Source organism: Solanum tuberosum, unplaced genomic scaffold, assembly GCF_000226075.1.
Source record: "Solanum tuberosum cultivar DM 1-3 516 R44 unplaced genomic scaffold, SolTub_3.0 scf00679, whole genome shotgun sequence".
Taxonomy (NCBI): Eukaryota; Viridiplantae; Streptophyta; class Magnoliopsida; order Solanales; family Solanaceae; genus Solanum; species Solanum tuberosum.
Window position 1 is genome coordinate 109,030 of NW_006239595.1, and position 17,815 is coordinate 126,844.

General features: G+C 31.6%; 3 protein-coding genes across 3 annotated transcripts in view; 1 reads left to right on the forward strand and 2 right to left on the reverse strand.

Moving 5' to 3' along the window:
• Nucleotides 1-57: 57 nt before the first annotated feature.
• On the reverse strand, nucleotides 58-6,680 carry LOC102582066 (peptidyl-prolyl cis-trans isomerase FKBP16-4, chloroplastic). Its single transcript, XM_006366723.2, has 10 exons — nucleotides 6,440-6,680; nucleotides 5,578-5,724; nucleotides 4,977-5,032; nucleotides 4,833-4,888; nucleotides 4,459-4,516; nucleotides 3,522-3,596; nucleotides 2,917-3,006; nucleotides 1,504-1,581; nucleotides 406-446; nucleotides 58-284 (listed from the first exon to the last, which is right to left on the reverse strand). Exons 1-10 carry the CDS (start codon nucleotides 6,510-6,512, stop codon nucleotides 257-259), a joined length of 702 nt encoding a protein of 233 aa, XP_006366785.1. The 5' UTR covers nucleotides 6,513-6,680; the 3' UTR covers nucleotides 58-256.
• Nucleotides 6,681-7,344: 664 nt separating this feature from the next.
• LOC102584728 (protein CHUP1, chloroplastic) lies at nucleotides 7,345-9,688 on the reverse strand. The gene is made up of 2 exons (XM_006366731.2): nucleotides 8,531-9,688; nucleotides 7,345-7,899 (listed from the first exon to the last, which is right to left on the reverse strand). Exons 1-2 carry the CDS (start codon nucleotides 9,614-9,616, stop codon nucleotides 7,435-7,437), a joined length of 1,551 nt encoding a protein of 516 aa, XP_006366793.1. The 5' UTR covers nucleotides 9,617-9,688; the 3' UTR covers nucleotides 7,345-7,434.
• Nucleotides 9,689-16,193: 6,505 nt separating this feature from the next.
• TD (threonine dehydratase biosynthetic-like) overlaps nucleotides 16,194-17,815 on the forward strand; it is a 6,193-nt gene continuing 4,571 nt past the window's right edge. Inside the window, exons 1-3 of the mRNA XM_006366724.2 lie at nucleotides 16,194-16,693; nucleotides 17,315-17,494; nucleotides 17,637-17,784. Of these exons, the coding sequence (XP_006366786.1) occupies nucleotides 16,277-16,693; nucleotides 17,315-17,494; nucleotides 17,637-17,784 (745 nt within the window). The 5' untranslated portion in view covers nucleotides 16,194-16,276. The remainder of the gene's footprint in view (nucleotides 16,694-17,314; nucleotides 17,495-17,636; nucleotides 17,785-17,815) is intronic.

Sequence of the window (17,815 nt, forward strand, 5' to 3'; positions counted from 1 at the left end):
TCTGAATTTTCTCACTGCAATTCTTTGGGGTTATTCTCGAACAAGTCCTTACAGCACTTTTATATGCTCAAAGCAATTTGAATCTCATAACATGAAAATGAGTTTGAACTATACAATATTAACATATTTAGGGACATTTTCCTGGTAAAATATCAAATCAGAAGCAGATCTCTTAGTATTCTCAAAATTCATACAATAGGCTGAGTGCTTTTGCAGGTGATGAATCATTATAACATGAAGTAGGTGAACACTGTGGTTATCCTTCAACAATTTTGACAGGAGTTCTGCACCGAAAGAAAAAAAATAGGAATGTACAGTAAATACATAAGATGCTGAGGATAATGAAGCTAAATCAAGGAAATAAGTCCATTAATTTTTTGAATATTCTAAAAGTTGGCTACTCACCCGAATGGGCTTTGTTTAATAGACAGCAGTTCAATATCCATCTGTAGATTTAAAAATCAGTAGGTGAAAGAAGTAATAAAGATACAATGACCACATAATAATGTTAGAGATAATACCATCCATTTCAAGAATAAGTAAATTATGAATAGATGAAACTTGCAAAAAGGTGTGGCGGAAAACTGATATTTTTGTTCTTTTGGGTAGAGGGGATGTTTGGGCTAGCTTGCACGGAACTGGGGCAGAAAACTAATTAGAAAATGATGTTGTGATCCAAGGTGCAGCTGTTAATTGTGGGGGTTATATATAACGTTACAGTCTTGACACAAATTTTAAAGTTTCTCTACATTGTTCTCAGTTTGAGGTTTTCGTTCAAACTACAAAGTTGCTAGTTTTATCAGGCTACTGCAATATCACCACTTTGTAGCCATATTATAAAACATGATGACACACATTATTACAAGGGGGAGAATGTGTAGGAGGTAGCAGATTTTATGTTTTTCATTTCTCTAAAAGGTTTAGCTCAAGCACATGTCACTCAGTTTGGAAAAGGACTTAAAAGAATTTTCATATAACATTTCTTTGGGGTCGTTCTTTTTTACAAGAACAAAGCTAACAAGTGACCACATAAAAAAGAATATTTTAAAGATTATGTCATCTTTGTTTTCGGAGGTTTACACTTTTATGAGGCTGCTGTATTTTGCACACCCACATACTTTTCCCAAAAAAGATAAAATTCCATACGTGCAGAATACACTTTTCTGTTGATAAGAATGTTCTGCATCTGTTAGATGCCAACACGATATTTCTATCAACACAAATCTCTGGTTCACGGTGAAGGCTCCCATTAGAAAGGTTTTCTGCTAGCCACATATTTGATGATTCTGATAAGTTAATTCTAAAAAAGTGATGATGATGATCTTTCATAGCGAAAAGGTAAAGACAGCATTTTGCATTCCACAGACCAACTTAAAGGTTTAATAGACCACAATAGGTGCAAAACAGTTGAATCCAAATGGCCTTCAGAAACTATTTGATAAACAAGATTAGTCTTTCTTGGAATTTCGGTATAAGCACATGAATGCAACGACAAAATGATACCTCAATTGTTGCATTTGGAGGAATTTCCTGCACGCCTTTTTTCCCATAAGCTAGCTCAGGAGGAACGATGAGCAGGCGCTGCAAATACATAACATTTTCATTTTCAAATGTTTATCGCCTCCGTGTAAAGTAATTAATCCATCATTATTGATGCAACTATGCTGAGTTAAATTTCATCGGTCATCGGCATGACACCCTGAATTATGACTTAATTAGTTGTAGTTCATTATTCTAAGCTCAGGGAAAAGCTAGAACCTAAAGGACATTTTGATGAAAAGCCTACATATACTTAAATGTTTTGTGCACCGACTATCAAGTACAGGATGATCTCATTAATGTGACCACAATTATACTTTCAATCAATTATGCCTCAATTCCAATACATTAATATGAATCCTCTATATCCATGCTCTATTCGGGCACATTTCATTACAATAACTACATAGTTTCTCTTTTTAGGCAAGTAGAGTTTCTCTGCAACTAGAGGTTCTCTAAAATCTCACATTTATTCTTATACTGATATTCAAGTCTTCATTTAGATAAGGAGGACTTGTGGAAAAGTCAAACCTAATGTGAGGGTAATAATAACAACTAAGTCTTATTCTCAACTAGTTGGCATCACCTATATAGATCTTTTTCTTTTATCGTGTTTAGTTCTTAGTTAAGTCTGCACTAGATCTAGAGACTGCAGGCCTCTTGAGTTAACTTCCCCAATGTTGACTTTAGGTTTACAACATTTCCTTTAAAAACATTCAATCATCACATTGTCGCACCTATTGGATCTATGCATTTGTAGGTCTATTTAGGACATAACCAGACCATCTTAGCAGCATTCTCTCAGGTTATCTTCTATATATATCCACTTGTGCAAATTTGTTAGATGTTATAATTTCTAATCTTGTATGATCGCACATCAAAATTTAACATCTACATTTCAAGGGCACCCATCTTAAGCATATGTTGCACATTAGAAGCCTAATTCACCCCATAAAACATTACTCGTCTTAGAACTGCTCAACGGAACTTCAATTGTAGTTTGTCCGATCTTTTCTTACTGCATAGAAGTCCTGTATCATTCCTTCAGTTTGAGCTATCCTATTTTATTTCTTCTTCTTTTGATCTGACTTCAGCAATAGTGTTGGATTTTCATTTCAAATTGTTCCCATTTTCTCATTTTGAGGGAGCTAACACTGAAAAGCTTAGAAAACTTTAGCAGTTGAATATTGATCACACAATTAGAGCAGGAGGTTCAACGGGGGCATGAAGTTGACTCTTCAAATTAGAAAAAATAAAATATATAAAAAACAAGCTTTAGCATATTCCTCTCCTCAGGAAACTCCATTAGAAGGTTATGCAGTTCAATTGAGAAATATCCTGAATGTGATGAAAGTACAATTAAGGTAATTGTCTCACCTGCCCTCCTACTCGCATCCCTTGAACACCGAGATCTAATCCTTTAAGGACTGTTCCCCTTTCTGATTGACCAACGTCAAATCCATATGGCTACAGGAAGTAAAGGATATTGGATAAGAAACATGATGGCATCTCAAAAACAGAAAAAGTAAGTCACGTAGCTCCAAATCAAGGACTATTAAATAAACATGACGCAGAAATATTACATAGGCATTGTCCAGAAGCAGGGAAATGACATCAATCTATCAATTAAGCTAACGGGAATGTCATAACACAATTATACCGAAGGTTTCTATACAAAACATTTCAAATGAAGGTGCTTGAGTTCTAATCTAGCTTTCCAAGGTGCGCCTTGACTAATCATGCAATAGTATTCATTGTTTTACATGTAGCAGGTTTCCACACTTGAAGCTTGAATCTGATATTTCCATTACTTTTTTTTTCTAAAGGGGAAATGGGGAAGGGGATTACAGGGTGGGGAAGCGAATCCTCACCAACAAGGAGAAAAGTTCAGGTAGTCAGCCAACCAACTAAGCTACTAAGATTTCCCGATATTTGTCATACAAATTATACAGGTTGGAAAAAATAAAGCAGATGAATCTTACTGTTCCACCACCAACTCCCATTCCTTGTCTACTTGTCATGAATGTGATGTTCCTCCATTTAGCAACATAGTGGATCTAGAATTATGACATAATAAACAATTCAGACTTTAAGAAGCATTCTGTAAATCTAGATTTCTGACAAATATATTATACTTGAGTATGAACGAAGAAACTGCAAAGTACAGAGAGACTACATGCATTACATTTTCAAATATATCATAAAATGACTCAAAATATAAGGTTTCAAGGGCAACATTGGCATGTGACATGCCTAACTGTTACGATAAACAAAGAGATCACCAATACCATTAAACAATTCATGAAAGGTCTATGGCATTCCTTGTAACCTATGAACTAAATAATTTAGATTGATGAAGCATTTACTGAGATGTCGTTTTTAGCTTCATTTGACTCATTGGTAGTGGGATCAACATGATTGGTTATTTCGGTTCTTGTATAATTCTATCCTAAATACCACTCTAACGATATCGTGCTGGCCTGAACTTCAGAAAAGCATTGTGGAGGGTGCAAGACTAGTAGTGGTTGTGGAGTGAGAAGTGGCAACATGTCACCATAACAGAGATCCTTTTAGGGCTCAGTAGGAAATTTGAACCTCAAACAAAAGCCCCTGAAACTTCCATACAGGACAGCAATCTATTACATCCTGTTGTCTGATTAGTTCTTAATATAAATCCTATGAGTCTATATTAGTATATCACATGTGATGCAATGATCTCAAAGTGTTTTGCTCTAAACTAGAAAGCTTGGATGCTGTGGAACTGCTATCTAGAAAGCTCAAACAAAGAAGGTACATTTTACAATGCACTTAATGGTGGATTAATGATGTGGTGTTGCATATTAACTTATACAAATATGTTTTTCGAGATAAATCAAACATTGTACTTAGATACTCAATTCAACTTTGGCACAACCGTACTGCAACTCTAGATCCCTTCACTGCTTCAGCTCCAGCGCCGACCTTCAAGTCATAATACCTGAGAGATTTACACCGAAGAATAAAGTGAATAATCCACAAATAAGGCAGGAAATCACAAATCAGACTACTGCTTCTAGCCTCAAAATTAGATGGACGAATACGTATTTCTTTTCCTTTATTGTAGGAGGACAATGTTGCATGAGAAAATGTGTACATTATATGTTGAGCTAAGATATTGCGTCCCTAGACTCGAGTTAGCTACAGTAATCTTGTTTCAAGTCCAAGGGATTTTATAATTTGTGCAACAACCAAATGTAAAAGAAATCCAAATGTAGGGAAAACAGTACTCAGATGCTTCAAAATTGTATACTAACTTTAGACCATTTGGAAGAGTTGTGTACTCGCTCTCTGGTATTTTTGCTCCCCTGAGCTGCAAAAAGAAAAATACACAAAATTTCCATAAATACAGAAGAGAGCATTCTCAGCATCCATATAAGGCAGATGGAAGTTATTCTTACAGCTCTTCTGCTTGTGCTAGCGGCTCCAGCCACATCGCAGAGGCAAAGGCCAGCAGCTGAGTAGTGAAAGAGATCAAATAAGTAACAAAAAGGCAATCCGATGTACAAAGCATCCCACATTCATACAGACCAGGGAAGACCAGAAGGGCCGCATCCCAAGGGGGTGAGAAATAAGTAATAATCCATCAAAAAATAATGAATCTTGAAAAGAAATCTGAAACAACTACCAATACTCTTAATGGACAGTCATACAATAAAATACCAATTAACACTTAACACAGAACTAGAATGCAAAAGTATTAAAATGATGAGAAGGGAAAGTGATGGAGTTTTTCTTTTTCTTTTTTTATAAAGGTGGTGTCCGGGCAAGCTTACACGCACATCCACAAATTCCACGGGTACCTGCTTCCGTAGCGGTATGTAGGGTGCTTTTCTATGAACCAATCATACAAGTTTATTCTATGGGGTATAACATCTACAAATGATAATTAGCAACAAACTTCAAGAAATTCTATTGATTCTAGCATTCTACAACTCAATGTGTTTCAAAATGATGAAATGTAAAGACTGAAAAACAAGAAATAGAAATGAAGAGAGCTACCAGCTATAAGAAAAGAGCCCATCATTGCCCTTCTTCCTTCATTCTGCTGAGAAATATTTTTTTCTGGAACATCCAAAGATGATGATTTTGACAAGCAAACACAAGGTAAAGCTGTTCTACTCCAGTTGGCTGAAAAGGGTCTGTTTCCTGAAAATTCAACATTCAAACTTTAACATGGGTTTGTTTCCTACAAGTTCAAGATTCAAACTTTAGCTTCAATTAGTGACATGGGTCTGTTTCCTACAAGTTCAAGATTCAAACTTTAGCTTCAATTAGTGACATGGGTCTGTTTCCTACAAGTTCAAGATTCAAACTTTAGCTTCAATTAGTGACATGGGTCTGTTTCCTACAAGTTCAAGATTCAAACTTTAGCTTCAATTAGTGACATGGGTCTGTTTCCTACAAGTTCAAGATTCAAACTTTAGCTTCAATTAGTGACATGGGTCTGTTTCCTACAAGTTCAAGATTCAAACTTTAGCTTCAATTAGTGACATGGGTCTGTTTCCTACAAGTTCAAGATTCAAACTTTAGCTTCAATTAGTGACATGGGTCTGTTTCCTACAAGTTCAAGATTCAAACTTTAGCTTCAATTAGTGACATGGGTCTGTTTCCTACAAGTTCAAGATTCAAACTTTAGCTTCAATTAGTAACATGGGCCATCCTACAAGTTAAAGATTCAAACTTTAGCTTCAACTAGCCACATGGGTCAGTTTCCTACAAGTTAAAGATTCAAACTTTAGCTTCAATTAGTGACATGGGTCTGTTTCCTACAAGTTCAAGATTCAAACTTTAGCTTCAATTAGTAATCTTTTCATCTTCTCTGTGTGTGTTGTGTGTGTGTGAGAGAGAGAGAGACAGTTACCTGAGAAGGGAGTTGAGGGGAGAGAGTTGAGGAAAGGGGTGGCTTTGAGAGGATGGTAGAGGAGAAGATCCATTCTTGACAGTTATGGAAGTAGCAATAAGATTATTTTTTTCATCTTCTCTCTATGTGTGTCATCTTTTGTTAGAGAAGAAGAGGGAAAATAGAGATAACATCCTCAATATGAACCACAATTTGTATATATCACTTAGGACCCATGGCAATTTTCCCTTTCAACTTATACTCAAAACTTATTTATGTAAACAAGTGCAATAAGTTTTAAGCATTGAATACCTAAACCAAAAAATAAAAAATTGGACTAGCACATGTTACTCTATTTTCTCTTCATTTTTCCCTAAGGAATACTAGAAAAGATCATACTTGTGCTTGTGTTTATTATAGTAATTGAGTGATTAATTAATCGAGATATGCATAAGTCTTCGACGTAGAATTGGTGAAAAATGTGTTGATTAAGAAATTACAAACACAACATATAATTGGGCGCGCTTGTTTCATGCTAACACATATTATACATTTACATTACTGTTTTCAAAATCGGAGATAACTCCAACTTCCTACTGAGATAGGCAAGTGAGGCAGAGGAGACTAGACAACCCTCACTAGACAAAGATAAATTAAAACTCGATCAGTGGATTGACGGGATAGATCACTATTACAGAAGAAGGTAAAACCGTAGGAAAAGTTATGACTATAAAGGTCCCGAACCTCTTAAGCAAATGGTTCTAAAGATTCAATCTCAAATTAAGCAATAATAAAAGTAAAACATAACTAAAACTAGGGTTCTTTGCTCCTCCATTTGTACCAAGAATTAAGTTCAGAACACAATGATAGTAATAGATTCATCTATTATACGGTACAAGTTTATGAGACTATTTTGAATATCTCAATTAAAAAAATTTAGTGTAAACATTCAATGCGGGTAAGTTTTTACCAACCACAAATCATGAAGGAATTATTACAAATATATAGTCACATAATTAGGCACTAGAACATGATTTTCTAGCAGGATGAATCAAATTCTCAGTATGATCAGAAACACAATGCCTCTTAAAGCAATTTGTTTCATTTTTCATTTTATCACTTCCCTCTACCCATTTCTTGAACTTTTGCATTAATTTTCTCCTTTTTGAATGATCATTAATAGGTGAATTTAAACAAGATTCATTATGCCCAACTGATGAACTCCTCCCAATTATTAAATCATGTAGTTTTGGTACAAATTCTTCAACATTTTCTCTATTTTCTTCTCCCAAATTCAATTCTTGATTTTTCCCTTGTTCCATTTGTTCTTGATTTCTTTTCATTAATTCATGTCTTAAACATGCATTGCACCATCTTAAGTATATTAGCTCTTTGTCTTCACTAGCTTTGTCCTTTTGCAATTGCTCAAGTTCATTTACCAATTCTTTGTAATCTTCTATTGTCACAACTTCTACATCATTCTGCAAAACAAGGAATAACATTTCAATACAATGTATTCACAATTTCATGTGTGTGAAATAAATAAACGGATTGGTTTCGTGGATGGTCATTCAACTTTTTGTTTATTGCAATCAGAGCCATAAAACCAATTTTTATAACGGCAATATAACTCAATTAAGCATATATATCACAAGAGAAAAAAATCAAAGAATGATGTTAGGTGAGTAGATATTATGTAACTTGAATTGTTTTTCTTGATGGTGCCAAGTGGATATTACGATAAAGTGAGTTGTTGACATGGCTATACATTTTATACATGTGGCGATCTATTTGCATTTTTCCTTGTATGATAGAAAACATAAATAAACAAATAATCATAAGGAACCAACAACTTTTTCTTCTTAAACAACCTATATCCTCTGCAGTTAACTATTCATCCCCGATCAACGTTATTTATTAGTGGAGGTTCAATTCATTTGTTGGTATTTATAATAATCAAATTTTCATGTGCATGAGGTTGATTCTATGATATGTAAATATGATTAAATTATTTTTCTACTATTAAAATAGTTTTACGATTTTGATACGTTAATAAATTAACTAAAAGTTGAATGACCATCCATTAAATCGCGGTTTATTAAAAATACCTACCTTTGATTGATTTGAAGTCTTTGCCAATTCCAGCTCCATTTTCAGCTGCTGAATTTCCAATTCCATTTCCTTGATGACATGATCTTTCATTTCTAGCCCTTCTTGATTTCTTGAAATTTCTTTTTCCTTAGCTTCAAGTTGAAATTTTTGTTCCTTCATAACTCTTGAATGTTCTTTAATCTTCTTCAAAAGCTTCTTAACTCTTTTTTGAAGCAAACTATTTTCTGAATTTGACAAATCAAGAAGTTCCATAATTCTCAAATATTCAATTACCATATTTTGAAATCTTTGGCTCTCTGCTTCCATTAGTGTAATTTCCTTACTAAAGAACTCAACTTTATTGATCTCTAATAACAACTTGTATTGCATATCCATAAGTGCAATTTCTTTCTCTTTCAAGTGAGTATAGTGTTGAAATTTGGCCTTAATATCTTCTTGAATTTTGTGTTTTTCTTGATAAAGATTGAAACTTTCTAATGAATCTTTGTAAAGGGTATGTGTAGAACAATGATCATCATCATTAGCTTCAATACAAGATAAAGTTTCTGAATTTTCAAGATTTTGATGACCATCTTCATTTCTTGAAACCTCATGAGGATTTTCTTGAATTTTGCATTTTTCTTGATAAAGATTGAAACTTTCTGATGAATCTTTGTAGAGGGTGTTTGTAGAACAATGATCATTATCATCAGATTCAATACAAGATAAAGTTTCTGAATTATCAAGATTTTGATGACCATCTCCATTTCTTGAGATTTCATGATGATTTGCTTGAAATTTGGATTTATTTTGATAAAGATCAAAACTTTTTGATGAATCATTGTAAAGGGTATTTGTAGAACAATGATCATCATCATAATCATGTGCTTCTATACAAGATAAAGATTCTGAAATTTCAAGATTTTGATGACCATTTTCATCTTTTCTTGAGACCTCATGAGTATTTTCTTGAATTGGTGAAATTTGAGAGATTTTTTTAGTGGTGATTTTGGCAATTATGTAACCAGCTAAAGTGAGGGCTATTGGTATTCCAGCCTTGAGGAATACTGGCTTCATCATCTCTACTTTTGAGCTATTGTTTTCCATGTTTATGAATTAATCTAAAGTTTTTTGAGAGTTGAAATTGAAATATCAAGATTCTATAAATGGATTGTTTGGTGTGTGTTGTATAATTGTGAAGAAATAATGGTGTTTATAACAAATTTAAAGCTTAATAGATTCTTTACCTATGTGTTTGCTTTAAGCTATCTTTTGTCAAAAAAACAGTGTTTTTGTTTGCTTTTTGACTACTCAATAGTTCCTTACATATGCTTTTTTGGGGGAATCTAATTCCCTATGGCATTGATATTTAATATTATTAACTTGTTTTTCCCTTGATTTGATTTCCACCATGATATGCATGTGATATTGTGTATGTAATAGTATATAGTGTTGAATTTTTCTTTTTCAATTGGTTTTCTTCTCTTTTGCATTAGTCCTTACTTTTAAGTTCATGTTTTGTTATTATATGTTGTTTTTTATTATTATACGTTGTTTCTTGATACTTCAATTATTTCTTTTTTTGAATTACTTTTGATTGTTTTTCTTTGAGCTGAATGTTTATCGAAAATAGTTTCTCTATCTCTAAGAAAAGATTAAAATGTGTGTACGCTTATCCTCCCCAAATCTTATTTTATTATTGTTATTGTTGTTTTCCACTAGTCCTTTTCTTGTCCAACTGACTATATTGCAATGTTTAAACGCGTGTGTATTTTGTAATGAAAGTAAATAGTGGGGAAACTTTTCCTTTTGCAAGATCTCCACTTTCTAGGATTGTATAGAAGAGATATTGGAAGATATATATATATATATACCATTCAAAAATAACTTAATTATGCTCTATATCTATAGTTTGCTAATTACAATTCGTAGCTATATGTTAGAGGGAGGAGAGAGGCGAGCGAGAGAGGGCAAAGAGTGGAGAGAGATGAATTGTATCTATATATCTGTCGAATTGTATATGTATACATATGTATTTGTATATCTGGCGAGCGAGATTGAGAGAAGGAGGAGAGAGGTGAGCGAGATTGAGAGAGGGGGGAGAGAGGCGAGCGAGAGAGGGCAGAGAGTGGAGAGAGGCAAACTGTATATGTATATATGTCAGATAATTATATATATGTAACTAGTATACATATGTATTTGTATATCGAGCGAGCGAGATTGGGAAAGGGAGGAGAGAGACAAGCGAGATTTAGAGAGGAAGGAGAGAGGCAAGGGAGATTCGGAGAGGAAGGAGAGAGGCAAGCGAGAGAGGACAGAGAGTGGAGAGAGGCTAATTGTATTTGTATATTAGTCATAATTGTATATATATATATATATATTACCTAAAAATTCATTGAAAATGAGAAAAAAATATAAAGAATATAGGCGTACTTTGACAATCACTGCACAAGGTTGTGGATGCAAGTACAAGCAACTGAACATTTTTTATGAACGTTCTCATCACCAAATCTTTGCTATGCATGAAATCTATATATATATATATATATATATATATATAAAAGTAACGTAATTACAACTAAAATTAAGTTGCGACTGATCCATTTCACCTTGGCAAATTTTGATTTTTGATGAGCTTGAACGGATTAACTCTTCATTTATAAGGACCTTAAAAATGCCAATCCAATCCAATTCTAAGTGGGCCGCAAACTAAGATTTGCCTCAAGGGTGGCAAAATCGCATCTAACCCGCCCAACCAGTCCATTTATCAACTTAGTTAATTTCAACTTAACTCATTTTAGTCCGATTCGTTTTAGCCTATGAAAAATTTGGCTGATCATATATATTGAAATTGACTAATGAAAAATCTTGCCAAAATATTATCAAACGTAACCTTTTTTATGGAGTTCACTATGGAAAGATCAATGGATAATGCAAATAACATACATGAACGTAGTGAGGATATTGTGAAGTAAATGCTTTTGTAGAACCTAATTAGAAAGAAATTGAGTTAACCTCATCTAGTTAGAAATGTTAACGGCTTGAAGAAAAACAATTTGTTTATCAAGATCCAAATGTTCTAATCAAGATTATGATAAAAAAAAGTCTGTTATATATATAGAGGCGATACGAAAGCAAAGATTAAATTGAGACATATCAATATGAGATAAATTTGTTGATCGTAAGAGGATGAATGATCGATGTTAAAAAATATATAAGACACAATAAATTTAAGATATTTTATATAGTAAAAAATTATCTAATATGTTTCTCTTGATTTATTAAGTCAAGACTTGTAGAAAGATGAACAAAAAGGCCTATTGATTAGTCACTTTAATTACTTTGGTCCTTAATTATTGATTATGAACCTATCATGATAATTTCGAAAGTAGAAAAGAACAAAAACATCTTTTGATGCCAATGTGAAATAAATAAGTATTTTAAGAACAAGAAAATTTATAAATTGTGAATAGCCACATCTTCTAATTAAATAATTTCTTTAATATTTTGGTCTCCCCACCCCCCGCCCCCCCTCTTCCAATACAAATTTAAAAGCATCACGAAACTATATGTTTATTGGCATTTTGTTGAAATGTGTATATATACACGTATTTTTTTGGTATATATGAAATTGAGTTTTTTAGAAAATCACAGCAACGGCTTCCAGTTTTCAATTACAACCTTGCATTGAATTATTTCAAATAATATATTTTATTTTTATTTTTTATGTGAAATTAGTGATAAAAAAAGTAGAATATATAAGATAAATATATAGTCTATCAATACTAATTAGTTGAGATTAAAGTTTAGTCGCTTCTGATATTCTTACATTACATCAGTGGTGTAGCTACAGAACACTCTTCGTCGGAATAAAATATCGTATATATAAGTAAAATAATACACGAAATGATTAAATTACATATTTTAGACATTCTTAACTCAACAAGCTATTGTAGCCTAGTGATTTTAGATGATTGGAATGAGGTAATGCTCGCGTGTTCAAATTTCACTAGTTCTACTTTTTAAAAAGAGTTTTCGTTATGCTATTTTTGAACCCTTTGTGAAATACGTTTCACCAACTTTTTCTAACTCCAAGGTTTATTCTCTAAAATACCCCCAATGTGCGTAGAAATTAATGTAACACACGTTAAATAATTGATATAGAAATATTTCATTGAAGATTCATATAAAACAAAAACTTAATTTGAGATAGGTCACGTATACTCAGTGGATTTGTGGGCCTATATTTCCAAAAAACCAAAAAGAGAAAGGAAAACGTGATAATATATAGATACTCTGTATCATATCAGTTGATTATTATATTAAAAATAATTGTCTCATATTAATTAGTTGTTCACTTTATTAAATTAAGAAAATATTAATTAAAAATTTCATATATTATTCTTGTAATTAATTATTTTTGCAGTGTTCACATTTATTTGTAAAATTTTGAAGAAGTTTTTTAAGGGGTGAATTAGTAAAATTATCTTCTTATATATGATTTCTTAAGCACGATACAAAATGAAAAGTGATCAACTAATATGACCTCAAATGAATAGAGTAGTGAATAATGGTTGGAAATGTGGATTTTTGACTATTTAACTTTTCAATTTGTACGATGATGTTTGATTGAATGTAGTAAAATTTAAAATAAACTATAAATATTTATATTGTTTAAAATTCATCTCATGACATATAAAATATGAATTTGAGATTAATTTTTTTAGCATTCTATTAATGTGGATATATATTGTCGTAAAAAAATTATTTTTATTGTAAATGATAGTTGTCACGGTGTGCTGCTCATCGCACGCGGTCGCGGCGCACCAACCGGGGGGGGGGGTCCATTTTTTTTAACAATAAAATAAGCTAATTTTTGTTTTTGAGAATTACGATATGTATATGTATATATAATGATATTTATGTTTATATCTTATTTATTATAAGTAAAAATATGTAAAAAAATTTAAGTTAATGATATTGTATATTATGAAGAAGGAATATATTTGTTATCCAGTTTAACTAAAAAAAAAATAGAAAAATATGAATGTAAAAAATCCATTTAAATATAATTGTTTTTCCTTTTAAATATGTATACTTGAAATTTACCATCTACATGTATGACATTAATTATGATTATCATAAATATTTTAATATTCTTTATATATAATTCTTACACAATATATATTTGAGTATGGCTACTACGGGTAATTTTACTGAAATTATATCACTATAATGAATATCATTAGTATAGGTACAATATTATTATAAGAAAAAATAAAAAAGTAAAAATCAATTTTAGGGAAAATTAAACTATTATAATAAAATATTAATTTGACTTGTAGTCGTTTTAAATAAATATAACGTCTCTCATAAATATTGATTTAGACTACAAAAATATTCGAGTCACCCCGTAAATATCTCCATCCACAATAACTATTCCAACGGACTAGAAAAAATAAACATGTAAAAATAAATGTAACACTCATTAGAGAATTGATAGTTTTGGATATTAGTATGTTTTGATATGAAAATGTACATAAAAACAAAACTTAATTATTGAGATAGGTCACTTTTATTCACGTGAATTGTGGACCTATTTCCAAAAACCCAAAAGAAAAAAAATAAACGTGATAATAGATTGATAGTGAATAGTCGAAATGGTGTTTAATTGTATTTAAAATAAATTAATTTTTTTTATATATAATTTAAAATAAATTAAAAATATTTTTATAATCTAAAATAAATTATAAATATTTATATAATTATAGTTTATCTTATTAAAAATAAAATAAAAAGTTTGAAATTAAAAATTTATTTATGTTTTACCCTGTCCTTCTTAGCTTTCTACAATTATTGGAAAATATTTTTTTAACCTTTTCTCCTTCGTAATCGAATCACATGGTGTTTCACCTTTTTCCTCTTCAAGAATGAATAACATTTTTTGATACTTTGATACTATCTTTTTGTTTGTTTATTTGTTTTGGTTTCCCTATTGGTACCAGGTATAATGTAATGAAGTCTGATTAAATTTGAATTCATATATTATTGCAAGATACATTTTTGGGAGCGATACTCTAAATAGTATTTTTTTTCATCCTTGCAGACTAGAATTCGAAATATTTGATTAAGGATAGAAGGATTTAAATCATCTCATAATACTTTCTCTGTTCGGATTTACTTGTCAAATTTTGACTTGACACACCTATTAAGAAAATAATGATTGATATATTGAGTATTTGAGTTAACCATTTTACCCCTATTAGTTGATAGAGTTCTAAACAAATTTTACTCATTACATTTTTCAAAGACATTATCTCAGTGTTAATAAATTGAGGGTATAATTGGAAAAAGAAAATTGTCCTTTTTTGATTTGTCAAAAATGACAAGTAAAAGTAGAAATCAAATTAGAAAATATTTAACAAGTAAATCCGAATAAAAGGAGTATCATTTTAGCCTTTTCTTGGGGTAAAATATTTATTTTTAATCAAAGATTTCGAATTCGAGTCGTGAAAAATAAGACATTTTGGTATGAAGCATTTTAGCCTCCATAGAACCCTATCCAATGTAAATCAAAGATTAATCAGGGGAAAATTTTCGGAACAAAATAATTAGACCGTAAAATAATAATTTTTTTACACTATGGTTACATCTTTAAAAAGAAAATTTCGAGATTTACGTTTATATAGATTTCCTAACAAGAAATGTTTAAATAATTACATTTTCTTATAATATTTCAAAAATGCAATTATATGGCCCTCAATTTTCTATACTACCAACTTTAGTACAATTCAATAGTCATGTTAGTATGTAGTAATCAATTAAATATATTCCAGTCTGTGCTGAATCAGAGGTGTCAGATTTGAGTTTTTGTCGAATCAGGGGTATCATAAGATTTGAGCCTTTGTTGAATATGGAATCATCTCTATTAGAGTTTTATTCTCCCATGTGAGATTATTTAAGGAAAAAAAAATCCTTCCATATGAGATTTCTCGATAAATATTTAAATTTAATTAGATTTTAATATGAATTTCGTACACCGAGTCAAAAAAAAAAGAAGAAGATGGTATATTCTTTTTTCACAGACCAAATGTTTTCAATGGCTAGCTGTTGGCTACTTGTTTCTTATCCATTTTCATGATTAGGAATTTTATTGAGGAATTATTATCCCAAATGTTTTCAACTTAACCATCCCTAATTAAGGCTTAACTTATTAGAGAGTTTATAATTACTTTATTATATTAATTCTCAACATGCCTGTTTCTACATACAACTCATGATCATATAATTGATGTCAAACACCCTCATCCTTCTATCCCCATGCGTACGTAACTAGTCACTAAAAAATATGAAATTAACTATAAAATTTATCGGTAATTTCTAACTAATCCGTCGCTACGTACCTTCTAGCTAATTAAACTTTTATATAATCCATCACTAATCAATTCATAATTAAATAAAATTAACATTAAAATTTTATTATTTAGTTGCAAAATTTCGTCTCCCGCTAATTTATTATTTTCTTGTAGCCTCCCTCCCTCCACATACAAGGGCGTTTTGCACATGTTAGTATTTTACATGTCACATCAATTTTAGGTGAGTCATAATTAAGTGTGCATGAAGTTCACGTAACTCCCCTTCTTCTAATTTTACACCTATATATACCCCTTCAACTTAGTGCAAGTGATCATATCATAAAGAAAAATATTTCTCTCTACTATAATATTGAATAAAGTTTCCGATCTAGTATTATAAGTTACAATAAAAATGGAATTTCTTTGTTTAGCCCCAACACATAGTTTTTCCACCAACCCCAAATCTACAAAAAATATTTCCATAGACCGTACTAGTACCACGGGTCGTATCATGAAAATGTACCAAAACATGCGTGGCTCAACGGTAAGACCATCGGCATTGCCGTTAAAAATGTCACGAATAGTTTCTGTTCCGGATATTTCAGCTCCAGTGGTGAGTGCTCCTGCAATCTTGCCAAAAGTCGACCCCGGGGAGTTGGTAGTGAATAACCCAACGGGGGGCAATCCCGATGAATTGATTCAATATTTGGTTGACATTTTGGCATCGCCAGTGTACGATGTAGCGATTGAATCCCCATTAGAGCTCGCAAAGAAGCTTTCGACTAGGCTTGGAGTTAACTTTTATATCAAAAGAGAGGATAAGCAGTCTGTAAGTTTTCTCTACGCTCTATTAATTTTAATTATTTTTTTTATCAAGTATCTGATATTTTTATTAAAGATCGACACATTTGGATTTGTGTCATGTGAGACCAATGTGGGGAAAGTGCTAGCTCCTTATCAAGTTTCATAAAGAAGTTTGATATCTTTTTTATTTTTTTAATAATAACTTGAACTTCCTATTTAAAATAGGAATTAGTGACGACTAACTTCTGTAACTAAACAATAAAAATAACGAATTATTAAAGAAAAAAATTATGTTAGACATGTATTTTTAAAGTTATAGATTTAAATTTACTACTATTTTCTTACTTTTCTTTTTAGCGTGTCTCAAAAAGAATGACCCCTTCACGTGATATGTTAAATACCCCAAGATTAAATGACAATTTGATACATTTGACATAACTTTAATTCAGCACCACAACATTGAAAGTATTCTTTATTTTCTTAAACTTCGTGTCAAGTCAAACTAAGTCATTCTTTTGAAATGGAGAAAGTAGTATTTGTTTCAATTCAGTAGATTAATTCTTATATACTCTGTGTTAAAAGTACTGAATTCAGGTGAATCTCACGTTGCAATGTCGCATTTTGGTATATATATATATATATATAGGTGTTTTCATTCAAGCTTAGAGGAGCTTACAACATGATGAGTAACCTCTCAAAGGAGGAATTAGCTAAAGGGGTTATAACAGCATCAGCTGGAAATCATGCACAAGGTGTTGCATTAGCTGGTCAAAGACTTAATTGTACATCTACAATTGTCATGCCTGAAACCACCCCACAAATCAAGGTAATAATTTATGTGAATCGATTTGATTGGATACCGTAAAGTTATGATATTTTGATTTTTTCTTAAAATAATAGTGCCATGTTAACTAAAACGAAAATAAATAAATTATTTTCTAACAATCATATATATTTTTTTTTTACAGGTTGATGCGGTTAGAGGCCTGGGAGGTAATGTAGTTCTTCATGGTCAAACATTTGATGAAGCTCAAACATATGCAGTGGAACTGAGTGAAAAAGACAAGCTCACATACATCCCACCATTCGATGCTCCAGGAGTCATCAAAGGCCAAGGTACTAATCGCGGGGGGGGGGGGGGTATAGT